The sequence below is a fragment of the Bombus vancouverensis genome, chromosome 13, assembly GCF_051014615.1.
Source record: "Bombus vancouverensis nearcticus chromosome 13, iyBomVanc1_principal, whole genome shotgun sequence".
Taxonomy (NCBI): Eukaryota; Metazoa; Arthropoda; class Insecta; order Hymenoptera; family Apidae; genus Bombus; species Bombus vancouverensis.
Window position 1 is genome coordinate 5,821,413 of NC_134923.1, and position 14,153 is coordinate 5,835,565.

Sequence of the window (14,153 nt, forward strand, 5' to 3'; positions counted from 1 at the left end):
CTAGGAAAGGTATACAAAGGGGAATTACAAACCGGCAATAAATGTGAGCCGCCAATTTATGTAGCAGTGAAAACGTTAAAAGAGAACGCAAGCCCAAAAACACAAAGCGACTTCAAACGGGAAGTTGATCTGATGACAGACCTAAGGCATCCAAACATTATTTGCCTACTGGGCGTAATATTGAAAGGGGAACCAATGTGTATGTTGTTTGAGTACATGACCCAAGGGGATTTACACGAGTTTCTCATTTGCCATTCACCAAGATCAGACGTCCCATTAAACAATGGAAGCGGAAAAATTTTAGAGCAGCCAGAATTTTTACACATTGCTTTACAAATCGCATCTGGTTAGATTAATTTGGAATTTATAGTTTTATTACATATATCTATACAATTTACTAAATCAAGATATCATATTAGGTATGGAATATTTAGCCAGTCATCACTATGTTCATCGAGATTTGGCCGCGAGAAACTGCCTAGTTGGAGACAATTTAACTGTAAAGATTTCCGATTTCGGTTTATCTCGTGATATATATAGTAGCGACTACTATAGAGTTCAATCCAAAAGTTTATTGCCCGTTCGATGGATGCCACCAGAGTCAATCCTTTACGGAAAATTTACGACAGAATCCGACGTATGGAGTTTTGGAGTCGTATTATGGGAAATTTATAGTTATGGCTTACAGGTAATAAAATAATGTTAAATAATAACACTATAGAATTAAAAAATTATACTTAAATGTTGCATGTTTAATTTACAGCCATATTACGGGTATAATAATCAAGAAGTAATAGACATGATTCGATCACGGCAATTGTTACCATGCCCGGAGGATTGCCCGACAATGATCTACAGCCTAATGATAGAGTGCTGGCACGAGGTAGCCAACCGCAGACCGCAGTTCCCGGAGATTCACCATCGCCTGCACAACTGGTACATAAACCAAACTTACCTGAGTGATTTCTGTAACGAATCTATCACCAGCTATTCCGGAAGCAGTCATAAAAGCACGAATAAAACCAATTCTACGCAGCTATCAGCGCCAATATACAAATGCGATCCAAAGGATATGAACTTCAAAGGGAACACGGAGCAGCCGTTCTGTAACCTGAACGACCACAGCAATGGGATCAAGATGCTGCCGCCGAGCTTTCAGAACGCGAATTCGGTCGAACAGAGGTCAAATTGCGGCTTCAATGAACACGGCACGCCCATGAAGGCTCCCATTTTTCCGAATCAGACGACAAACATCAATTTGAACGATTTCGATGATAAACAGTGTTGTTCACCAAAATTAAGCGGAGCGAAGAAAGTATTGCCTCCAGCACCTCAGCCAATGAACAAGATAAACACTCCTAATGGAACCAGACCAATGCAAAATGGAGCGCAACTAGTTGTCAGGTTACCAGACCCCAGTAAGGTCACTACCGAGACTAGGGTATCGAAGTGAACACGAACGAAGATTGTTCACTTGAACAATTTTTGTATGTATTCATGGTAATCGTTACACAAGGTATATATCTATACCGTTCGTTTCGCAAGTACGATTCGATTTTCGAAGCTTCGGATAACGTTCGTTAAACAGGATAGGTAACTCTCTCTTCAATACCTAATCACTGCCACGTTTCCGTATTTATTTCTTCAATTGGAATATACATATTTTATACTGTCGATAAACACGTAAAAAAACATGGTGTACAACCTTAACGAATTTTTTATACATACATACAACGTAACGGAATATACATACGTATAAATATGAATATATGCAGTATAGGATGTAGGCTGTACCGTTTAATATTGTCGCGTTTCCCTTGTATTATTTCGTAGTTACATCTTCAGTTTTATAACATTTTTAATGTATTGAAAATCACGTTAATACGTAATCAAACATATTTACTAATAACATCTTATGCCATTAATTTTGTATAAGTGTACGAGAATCTAATATTCCGTTATATTATAGTCACAATGTTAGTGATACTATTTATGCGACAAAATTTTGTAAGTTAAGCAAGTTCTGTGAGACTTTTTATACTATTAGTTTTATTTATATTTTTGCATACGCGAAACCGTGAATTTCTCGACTGATCTATTGTTACTAGATTGTAATATAAATATAATATCGCGTGTCTGCCAGATGGTATTCACCATCTAATACGATTCTGAAAACCTATCTCCAGAAATGGCACAATAATCAATTATTGGCTGTACGTTGTAGCAGTAAGTCGATTACGTGAAAAGCACAATCTCATTGTGCGTTTAATAGATTTTTAAAAAAAGTAACTTTATCTGTGAAAATTCGTGAACTATCGGTGATGATTCGTTTAAGAACGTAAAGCAATTCTAATCATATCTGAAGGCGAACAATTATTATGCTCAACCAACCAATCGCGCATCTTTATTATATAGAGCAAAATGTTTTTCTTACTCTTTTCATCATTTCATAAAATCTTGTATTTTAAATCGTTCGCTCGTTTCACGTAAGAAACCAAGCAAGATCATGTGCTCTTAACTACTGCCAGAATTTAATATTCTTTATAGAGTCTATTCAGTTAAACGATACTCGAGACAAATATGTTGATAATTGCACTGATAGCAAGAACTTACAAAAGCTCAGAAATTTCCGAGAAATTATTGAAAAGTTGTCGACATTATTAACATGTAAATTATACAGGATCATATTATTCATGTATAGAGCGTAGAACTTACGATTATATGGAGCAGGCGTTACAAACTGTATTCATAAACGGTTCGAAACTAGTCTCTAGTGAAACTCGAATAATAATAAAACGAATTAACGCCTGGTTCGTTGCGATATAGCGTGAATTATACAGTTAGAATCGTAAGCAAGCGAATTGTAGGTTATGGAAGTCTAGAGTGAGAGTGTTTAAACAAGATTGTATTATACTTTTTATAATTTTCTATTAGGAGAGGAGAGTCAAAGGGGGATGTTTCGTCAGCCGAGATGAAGCTGTCAAATGTTTAAAATCGATTTAAACGAGATGATTAGAGTAACGATTTAATAATGTATTATGTTAAAACGGAACTCTTTTTCAGAGATGGCGAGCCTACGAATCGGTCTTTGTATCATTATTAATTATTATTATTAATTGTATGGTAATCCTGACGTCCGCATCGAGGGCTCGTTATCCGTTAGATTTAAGTTAATTTATATCAATCGTTTTGAAGAAGGATCATAAATGTAAGATCTTTATATATTTAATCTTTGATCTTTATATATGTATATATATCTATATATATACACATACACACGATCAAGTACGATATACATATATACGATCCATGTTTTTGTATGAAAGCGATATCACTTCATTTTTCCCTCTTGTCACACCTCGATCCCGATCTATTTTCAATCCGCAGCAACATGTTCCCTGAATAAATGTTAAAATATGTACGTATCGTATTTATTGACTTCCCCTTCCTAAACAATTTCAATTCTTTTCTCTTAACTTGAAATAAGTCTTTTGCTTGGAAAAGAAGAACAATAAGCCATAAATGACTTATATTATTTACTAAAATGAGCATTATTAACGTACTTAATTGTCAGAAATAGTTACACAATTCGCAAATACTTGGCAGAAAATCCTAAATTTCTAAATAAAATAAATAGCAAATAATGATTTTTCAGATTATTTTCTATTACTTTATAGCATAGATCGATAAATTAGTAATTTCGAAGTATTTTATTGTATCTAAAAAAAGACCACATATTTAAAAGAATTCAAAAAGAAATTACAGTGACACAATTGCAGGTGACTTGACTTAAATTACGACCATTATTGCAAATTTCAGAGATAGAAATCAAAATCAATCAATATTCGTAAAAGCATTATTTTTTAACGTGTATCTTCTCCACGCGTTATCTTAGTAAAAAGATCATAATGTAAAAAGGTCCCCCTTCTACGTTATAACAGTAATATTTCGCTGATGGACAATCGCAGTACATACCGGAAACTAACGAGTTAACGGATATTCACGATGTGCGTCGCAAAAGCAAACGCATCAAAGATGCTTGTAACCCTGTTCATAATAATTCTTCGTTATTGCCGTGTAAAATGTCAAATGGAGAAAAGTATAATTTGGGACAGGAACCAACAAGATTTCGTTCAACTGTACAATGATTCAAGATTCCGCGATTTCCGAAGACAAACGATTTCCACGAGGCAAGATTTACATATGAAAGATATCAATGGAAAAGTTTTGAGAGCTTCTTACTACGAGGTTTTAAACAGATCCCTTATAAGCATATGAATTGCCCGTAAATTCGAGGCGTTGTTCCGCGAGACTCAAAGAATACTTCATCGTTATACTTTAGGAACAGGACTTAGTTATGTTTTATGAGAACGACACGAAGGTGACTGGAATCTGCGGCGATATATGGAACCTGCTCGCATGTCATCTCAACTTCACGTACGTTTTTCATATCACGTATAAATTATTTTTTACGTTAAGAAGGAAGATTTCAGAAGTTTTGTTAACAATTTCTAAAAACTGGTAGACATAGAAAAGGTAACTTGAGATTGTGTTTAAATTAAAAATTCAACTATTCATTGTTTCAGTCAGAATATTTAGTGACTTACAAAACTGATCAAATGTCTTGCTAATATGAATATTTGTATAATAATAACAAGAAAGATTATTAGTGTCATCGGGTTTTTATTTAAGCATGTTCAGGTTTTCTGATATTTCCTCAATATTTTTATTTCACACTGAAGTATAAGTATTAAATGTTTCTTAAATTATTTCATGCAGGGCAAAATAGAATTCACTAATATAGAGTAAAACGCAACGTCTATTATAATGCTTATACTAAGTTACAAGTGTTTATCTGCACTAAATGTTGTTTGTAATATTATGTCATATTTAATTATACATATAGAATTTACATTTGCAATTTTTACAAAAATACGAATTTTATACCTTTTATCATGGCTTTAAGCGGTCGTTCCATTTTACCTTATCCTATGGCCAAGGAAATATTTCAATACTTCTGGGAAATCTCTCTACTAAATTAAATTAACAAAAAGTCTTATTTTCTTATAATCTAAGGTTCAATTAAAACATCCGATTCTCTATTAACAAAATGCAAAATTGAATATTCCATTCTACCCTACTTTCTCAAAGTTATACATCTACAACATTATTCGGGAATTTCCACAAATAAGTATTAATAGAAAATTTTTAAACATTTTAATTATCGAAACACAAACCATAAAAAGTTAGTATAATATTGCTAGAAAAGTTAATTACTCTTGTATATTTGATGATTATCTATATTATCTTGTGTCAAGTATATCCTAAGTACAGCATTTTGTATGAGTGCTGGATGATTTGGTTTTTAAATTGATAATACAAATTTTTTAAATATTAAAACGAGCATTTAAGGTAAAAAGCATCGAGTTATTGGATTAGGTTGATACCAGTGAAATACGGGGAACATCACTTCGGAGAACACTTGGAAAACGGAAGCTACAGCGGTGTGATGGGGTTGCTCGATCGAAATGAAACGCAAGTGATTTTGCGAACAGGATATTATGCTCTCCGCACGAATCTATTCGACTATACGGTACCCGTTTGGAATACCAAGTAGGAAATCTCTTTTTAAATAAATTTTTAGTTGAAAATTATTTTTATTATTAAAAATTACTGTTGTTATTTCTGTATTTAGAGGTAGTTATCACAATAGTTATTATTTTATTCTTTGGACACCGTTCTAAGCCGAAAAACTTTATTGCACTTTCTTACATGGACTAGGGATAAAAACAAAAGAATATCCTAAACCTATCGATTATATTTGGAACTATTTTCTAGTTACTATTTATTGTAACTAGCGCATCTGCATATGGATGGTGAGCACGAACTCACGTTGTCATTTTCAACAATTACATTAAACGATTCTGTTAATCTCTGAATAGATATTTCTTTAAATTATTTGACTTTAAAAAAATAAATAAAGATCAATTACAATTTTTAATGCATACTTAAAATTGTAATGCTATATAGACAACGTAGATATGTGGTCATCTATGATGCAGTGATAGCAATTCAAGATTAAATTTATCATATTTATCATTTACGTTAGTCACATTAGTTTGATAGCATTTGTTAAATAATTTATTACGACTTATTTGACTGGCACACGTTAAACAGGTACCGATTGTATATAAGGCCAAAATACGCATACGACAACAAGTGGCTGTTGAGCATGTTCACACGCGAAACTCTGTGCACTCACATCTTTCTAATCCTGATATTTGCTGTCGCTGGTTACATTTTTCAATATGGATCACGCAAAAATCGCAAAAGAAATAAACAATCAAAGTCAAGGAGTGGATACTTCAATTTCGCCGATCATATCTTTTACACATATTCTATAATGTGCTGTCAAGGTTTCGTTATTTCTTATTCTATTATTATTCTCTTAATTTGACAAGAGTTTATTAATTTCTATAAATTCTATTATTTTAGCTACTATCCTAACTATTTATCGCGCTATTTCTAAATGAAATAAAATTTACTGGAGTTCAATTATAAAAGTAGAATTATTCTAAATTTGTTTTTCAATATTGTAGATTGATTGTTCTATGAAATAGCTAAAAACACAAGTTTTATTTTTTAGAAGAATTTCGTTCTGTTTAATATTTTCAGGATATCTTCCGCGAGGTTTTTGCGATCAAAGCAAGATATTATCCACATCGAAATTTTTATTCGCTTGGTTGATGCTGTTGGTTTTCAGCTCTAGTCTCATTTATCGAATGACAAATCGGACTATGACACCACCGTTTGTCGATTTTGATACGTTGTTGAAGCAATCGAAATACAACGTTCTAATTTTCGAAGGATCTACAATCTACGAACTCATGAAGGTATCAGGGCAGACTTCAAATTCCTACAATGCTCTGTATAAATCCAATTTTTTTATTTCGTTATGCTGTTTGTTAAAAGATTTTCTGTGCTTTTCAAAAGTATTTTAAATAAGAAATAAAAAGGAAAAAAGAGGTGGTTTTCAAAGATATAAATTTCGACAGTTAGTCCCCTATACAGTTATTTAATGTTGACTCGACAATGTACTTTCAGAATGCCATTCATTTGCCAATGTACGAGAGTTACAAATTATCGGAACGTATCTTCTTTGAGAAAAATTTAAGTTTCATATACAAGGAAGTTTGTTTTGACAAAAAATTAATCGCCACTTTAGAGAACGAAAACGAAGCATATTCAAGAAGCAAAGATTTCTGTCCGATCGTACCAGTGGGAAAAAGTTATTTTCAAACTTGGATTGGATTTGGTGTACCAAAACATTTTCCGTACAAACGTTCCATCGACACGTCGTAAATATACTTATGACAAATTAGATAATTACCTCTAAAAAATTGTTTAATTTTGAATATCGAAATTTAGAAAATGAAAATATATTATACAGTGGCTTACGAAAGTAATCGTATAATGCTAGAAATTCGTTAACTGTAACACTGTAACACGACACGACAACGTGGTGACTGTATTGATAAAACGTCAGACGAATTTAAAACTGTACATACGTAGAAATTACATTTATGGAAAACAAATGCTTAGCAAAAATCACCAAAGTTTATGAACAGTCGATCATTCACTATATTAATAATCCCGAATATTTAACAAGTCCGCAAAATCATTGAATTGTATTACATTACTAATACTAATTTTCTATACTAGTTTTTTACAAAGTGTACGTTTCCAATAAATGTCATGTAATTTCTATGCAAACTCGTTTCAAATTCCACTATTATAATTACGATAATAGTTTTCGATTTTTAAATTCAAAAAGTTTCGTAATAAGTGTTGAAATATACGTATACAAGTGATAAATATCGCGGTTCAAAGTTGAATGGTTTGAAAGGGGACACGTTTTCATGCTATTTTTCTTACTTTTCTTAATCGAATTATGGTTTTCAGAATAATAAAATTACACGAAGTTGGCCTAATAGATATCTTAAAAGATCGCTGGATGAAATATCGCAGAAATAATATAGCGAAGAGTCCTTTCAAAAGAATCGACATAAATCAAGTTTATCTAATTTTTGAGATACTTTTTATTGGTATTGTTCTTTCCCTCATAATACTTTCATTAGAAAATCTAATATTCTTTTGTAGAAAGGAGCTTACGTAATTACTGTTGTAGCTATGATAAATGGTAATAAATGAAATACGATAATATAACATTTTTCACCTTCGTTTCTTTTTTCCTAATTAAAATAAATAACAAACGATATTGAGTAAATATTCACAAAAAGGGAACCACTTCTGATTTTCATAGCTTTTTAATATGTTGTCATGATCATCATCCTGAGTAGTATAAAGGTATAAAGGTCTATTAAAGACTGATCATCAAAAAAGGTTTATAGAAAAATTATTTTGCATTTTCATACTAATTTTAAGCTAATCAGAAATGAGTTTCGGTTAAGTCTAGGTTACTTGAGAAGAAAGTCTCGGTCCTTCGCACTTTATTAAATGTAAATAGTGTTGGGGAAATTGCTTACTTTTGTGTAGACTTTTTTCGATAATAAAATGAAATTTTGTGAATATTTACCTAATATTGAACAATCTTAATATTGGCTACACTAGATCTACACATGCACATCTAATTCCTAAATGTGACCCACCAACTTGGCGTATTTATAATTTTCAAGTTACCACTAAATACATCCGTCTGAGTTGTCTCTTAACCTCCATATGTAGCGTTTCGTTCTAAATTGCAGAAACTCCAAGTGGAAATCTCAGTAACAGAAAAGAAGTTCCATTTTATACGATTTCTTTTCCATTGACCTGGCAATGAATAAAATTTCGTATTATAAAGTCGATCTACATTACTAAATGCATTTCTATCACTGACCTAAATCGTAGGTATGTTTTCATGTTACAACGATTTATCAGTATGAAATCGCTAGCGTTTAGCATCGACTGTGTTGCAGAAACGCGAGATCGTGAGACACGATAACATTTACCAAAGCAAATGTTAGAGCAATTTACCGTGACGTTTCGTTAGCAATATTAGCTGGAACTTTTTATTAAAATGGCAGCTTGATATGTGACACGCGATTAATTTTAATCGTTATGTTCAATCTTAACAGCGTAGATAATAACGCGTAATTACGTGGATTATTGGAAAGATTATTTAAATTTGTTGTAGAACTTTAAAATCATGTATAGCAAATGGGAAAACTTGCATGGAAAAATGAAGATAAGCTATCGAAAGACTGGAAAAGTAAAAGAATAATTTCTGTAATATTACGTAATATTGAATAGAATATTTTAAATCGATAATAAATTTATATAAATTAAATTATATATTAATTATTAATCTATATTTAAATAAATTAAATATAGATTAAATAAATAATAAATTTAGTAAAAAAATTTGTTTATCCTTCGAATTTAATTTAACATTTAATCGAAAGTTTCATTTACTTTTCCTTATTCTAAATTCAATTGAATTGAACAATATCTATAGATAGCTAATTTACAGAAAGCGAAGGATTCATTTACGTAAAATTAAAATTTTACATTTAAACTATAAATTTTTTCATATCTCCTTTCTATTCAATAGATATGAACAAGCTCCTATATCTATTTTATTTATATCCAATTAAAACTTTCAATAAAATATTGCATATATAATTACTTCACGTGTCACAGCACAATTACGATATAATATCTTCTAATGTGTGTAATGTTATGGAGAAATTCGATTTTTCTGGAAAGAAAAATGCGTCAAAATTATTTTTCTATAGCTCTGTTATTTTTTCCTTCTTACTCTATTCTAATATTAAAAATGAAATTTATACGATATCAACTTGATTATATAGCCAGCTATATAAATGAAAGATAGTTTCAATTATCTAACGATAAATCTCAAATATCTCGAAATAGTATTCTAAATGATTTCTTGTACATCTTGTAGTCTAAATGAATTAGCAGAATAGCTAGAACAAGAATCGAAAAGCAGAATAGATAGAACAAAAGACGACAGAGAGAACTTTTTAAAATGATTAAATTGATTAAAATCGACCTTACGACTAGCCACCAAATGAAAGAACAGAAAATAAATGATTTGATCGATTAAGAAGATAATCATATCGCATTAAAACGAAAATATCGAGCAACGTCAATATGTATAATGAAACTTCCTGCTAACGATTGTGGTTGAAGCAAACGTCGTTAAAGCAAGAGCAAACCTTACCATTGTCGTTCTTCGAGCAAAACAGTCCAAGAAACATTTTCTTCATGAGAAAGATACTACTACTCGTGATGATTCACGAATTACTTAGACCTGTTCGATCAGTGAACGGTGTGATATGGGACAAGAAACTACAGGATTTTGTACCGATTTTCAGTATCCCAGCTTTCGCAGCTGTAAACAACGAACTGCTGAGCCAAAGTCGAGGAGAGGAAATATACGATTTCCAAGGAAGAATCGTTAGGTTCTCTTATTACGAGGTAAAAATAATGTTTTCCATTTTCTGAAGGAGTATTATAAAGCTGATAATAATTATAATTGTAAAGTTGAAGCTGCTCTTTGCCTTCTGACTCATTTTATATAAATTTCTGCTGGAAGATTACAAACAACAATCGAATCATGGAGATCAGAAAGGCATTGTCATTTCACTGAATTCTCTTAACAAATTATACAGAATTATACGATAACAGGATCATTATAAATTTTATTTTAATTCAATTCTATTATACCTGTTGAAGCATAATTTATACCAAATTTATACCAAACGTCAAAATAACATTTTCATACATATTTATATTTTTATATTATATATTAACATAATATTATATAATATATATTTTATTATGTTAATTTTATTACAGAAATTTTATTTTGATGTTTGCGCTCCTATTTAAGGATGTCTTTAAATGAATGAAGAATTTCTGTTAAGAACTCATAAAATGTTGAACTTGTTCAACCACAGAGTCGATCATTATTCGAATTACTATCATTTATACCATATCTTATGATGTTTCTTTAGGAAAAGAACCTTATCAATAGCATAGGTAATGGAACACGAATCACCGGAATTATAGGCGAGATCTGGAATATTTTGTCCGAATATTTAAATTTCACGTAATGCTAAACTCTCTCTCTCTATTTCTCTTATTTATTAATAAGATTATTTATTATTTTTTAATTCAAACTTTTTAGAATAAAACCGATTCTGACGAACGAGAAGAGTACAGGAGCGTCAGATCCTGATGGCATATTTAGAACTGGTTTATTAAAGTATATTGCAGATAATGAAACAGATGTAATATCGAGGATGGAAGCTCATTCCAAGAGATTGACTATTACCCAGATGACGATGCCTTTATGGAAAGCCGAGTAAGAGTATTTTATAGTAAAAAGAATGATGTTGATGGTAATTATGGATATTATAAACATAAATTATAAAAACAAATTGTATAGATATAAACTTTACTCTCAATCTTTTTTATCCATTAGCAGCAATTCATTGCAAATAAATTCATTTTACTATTTTGAATAAGCATCGAAGAATCATAAAGTATCATCTCATTAAAAAGATAATAAATAAGCCACGCCGTCTGTCTTTTATAGGAAAGTAATTTTAAAATTAATTCAGCGATTATGCATATGCTCTCGCTACCTATATATTTTTCAATGTTTTTAGAATATTGATTGTCACAATATCAGCTATTCTGGTCTTATACGAAGTTTCTTGGATTTTTCACTTATTTTTAAACATAATATATATAATCGTAATATCACCCATTAAAGAAAAGCAATAGACATAAAAAGGGTATAAGAAAAATAGTATAAAAAAGAATAATGAAATGATACATTAACGTAATGTTAGCCATTAATAGGTAGAAATATTCTGTTAACCATCAAATGATATTAAAACTTAAAACCAGAAAATCAATAAATATCATGCTTTTTCCGTATAATCTTCAAATATGTAGAGTATCATAATTTACTTACAGATATCGGCTATATATTGAACGAGAAGTAAGACACGTACCTACTTGGATGGTGAAATTATTCTCCAAAAGAGTTTGGCAAGCAGTTCTGATAACATACCTTTTATTGAGCATGTGCAGCTATCTTTCTCACAAGGTCGAGACGAAAATCATGCTTAAGAAGTTGCAGACTGGCTTGAACGATCATTTTTTCTATAACTTTGGCATGATCTGTGGACAAAGTAAGAAAAAATACATTAGCGCAAGTTATGGCACATGAAATACAAACTTAATCTGCTTAAAATTCTTCTTTACGAAAATCTTTTTGTGATTACAAACTTTTATTTACACAAGGCACGATTGTTATTACTACCTATACTGTACAATACGCGTTATTAACATAGCAATAACTATTAACAGCTGTAATTAATAATAATTTACATTATCACAATACCAAACCGAAAGAAACGCAAAAAAAGGAAAGTAAAGAAAAGTAAAATTATCTCTTTCGAAACTGAGGTCCTTTTTTAAAAGCTAGATCAATGTACACTTGTGTACAGTTGTGTCTGTGTAAAAATTGAATAGAAAACAATTCATCAATACACAAGCTTTAACTTAACACTTTTTTATCGTCTTAAATCTTTTTTGCATTTATTACTACAGCTTTTTACTAAGCAATTAATTTATTACGAATAAAAGCTCTAATCTTTTACAGGCTTCTTTCCATCTTCTTCGACCAGAAGCTCAAGGATAATAGAATTATGGTTGGGTTTATTTTCTTGTTTGATCAGAACCGCTTTCAGTGCCCTTTTAATAGGCTATATGACGCAAACTACCTTCACACCTCCTTTCAAAGACATAGAATCTCTTTTGGATAATACTTCGTACAAAATTTTAACTTTAAATGGTTCTATACCAAATATTATTATCGAGGTACGAAAACATAATTTTTCCTGAGTCAAGAGCTCATAACAAAAACGATCCTTGCCCATGTTTGTTTTCTTCTAGGAAAACGAAAGAATACGAATTTCTGGCCAATAGGTTTTAGTTCTTTTAAACAAAATATTTATCGTATTATATAATTACTGTAAGTTATCTGTAATTAGATCACAGTAGAACTCTATTTAAGTCATTGAGTTGTGCAACTATGACAAGGATTATTTATATAAAATCGTTTAATTTTTATTGAATAAATCAAGGCGTAAGTCATTCATAAGTTTCTGACCATTATACAGGATGTATAATTATTTGAGAAGCTGAAAAATATAACAAGGGCCGTTTTTGTTATAAGTCTCTCAATTCCAACCACTATAAATCATCAGAAATGTAGGAAAATAAGAAAATAAGTGAGTATATATTAAATATCTTCAGGTATCAGGTGTCTTATTTAGACATGATTTCATGCAAATTTTGAGAACCATATATCATAAAAATACCATAAACAACTCATGAATCGAGTTTCTATATTAGAAATTGTAATTACAATATAAAATGTAATGTAAAGATGTAGATTATTCTTAGCAGTTTTATTTAAATATGATTATTTTATTACTCGAGTTTAGCGAGGAACAACGCCTATATACAAAAAAGTTCTTGACATGAAACGATATATTGTTATGAATACAATTGAGGAGATGTATACAAAAATATGTACATCCAATAATCCATACACAATATTCGAAAGTGAAGATTTAAAAAAAGCTAGAGGAATGTACTTCTGTCGATTGAATCCCGTAGGAATTCCTTTATTTTATTCATGGATAGTTCCCGGAATTTCGAAGACTTTTACACATAGAAGGTCTATTGATATCGGGTAAATATTTTAACTTTTATATTAATATTTATATATGTATGTTCTTTATAATATTGTACAAGTTTATTTGGTTCACAAAGAAATAGAATAATTTGACTATTGAATAATTTGAATATTTTTACTATATAGAATGTTGAAATTATATGAAGTTGGCTTTATCAAACTACTGAAACATCGCTGGATAGAGTCAAAGAACGTTGAAAAAGAGTCACTAAATGTGACAGAACCAATTATCTTAGAACAAGTGTATTTAACATTAATGATATTCATCGGTGGGCTTCTAATATCATTCATAATTCTTTTGTTTGAAAATATAATATTTTACTGCAAAATTAAGAAAATATCCTAAGAA

The 14,153-nt window shown here is 30.6% G+C and overlaps 3 protein-coding genes across 5 annotated transcripts in view; all 3 read left to right on the top strand.

Annotated features, from left to right (window-relative positions):
• Ror (tyrosine-protein kinase transmembrane receptor Ror) overlaps window positions 1-3,403 on the top strand; it is a 353,434-nt gene extending 350,031 nt beyond the window's left edge. For 2 of the 3 annotated variants that reach the window (XM_033339507.2, XM_033339524.2), the window contains 3 exons: window positions 5-346; window positions 420-688; window positions 764-3,403. In XM_033339507.2, the coding sequence (XP_033195398.1) occupies window positions 5-346; window positions 420-688; window positions 764-1,453 (1,301 nt within the window). In that variant the 3' untranslated portion in view covers window positions 1,454-3,403. The remainder of the gene's footprint in view (window positions 1-4; window positions 347-419; window positions 689-763) is intronic. The other variant, XM_033339516.2, reaches the window with a different exon arrangement.
• Window positions 3,404-4,089: 686 nt separating this feature from the next.
• Window positions 4,090-8,237, top strand: LOC117162774 (glutamate receptor ionotropic, kainate glr-3-like). Its single transcript, XM_076623944.1, has 7 exons — window positions 4,090-4,248; window positions 4,343-4,437; window positions 5,440-5,613; window positions 6,178-6,416; window positions 6,676-6,893; window positions 7,105-7,358; window positions 7,963-8,237. Exons 1-7 carry the CDS (start codon window positions 4,090-4,092, stop codon window positions 8,174-8,176), a joined length of 1,353 nt encoding a protein of 450 aa, XP_076480059.1. The 3' UTR covers window positions 8,177-8,237.
• Window positions 8,238-10,240: 2,003 nt separating this feature from the next.
• On the top strand, window positions 10,241-14,150 carry LOC117161350 (putative glutamate receptor). The gene is made up of 7 exons (XM_033342801.2): window positions 10,241-10,503; window positions 11,043-11,137; window positions 11,216-11,392; window positions 12,013-12,230; window positions 12,704-12,921; window positions 13,551-13,801; window positions 13,931-14,150. The coding sequence occupies exons 1-7, from the start codon at window positions 10,291-10,293 to the stop codon at window positions 14,148-14,150; spliced, it is 1,392 nt and encodes a 463-aa protein (XP_033198692.1). The 5' UTR covers window positions 10,241-10,290.
• Window positions 14,151-14,153: the final 3 nt, after the last annotated feature.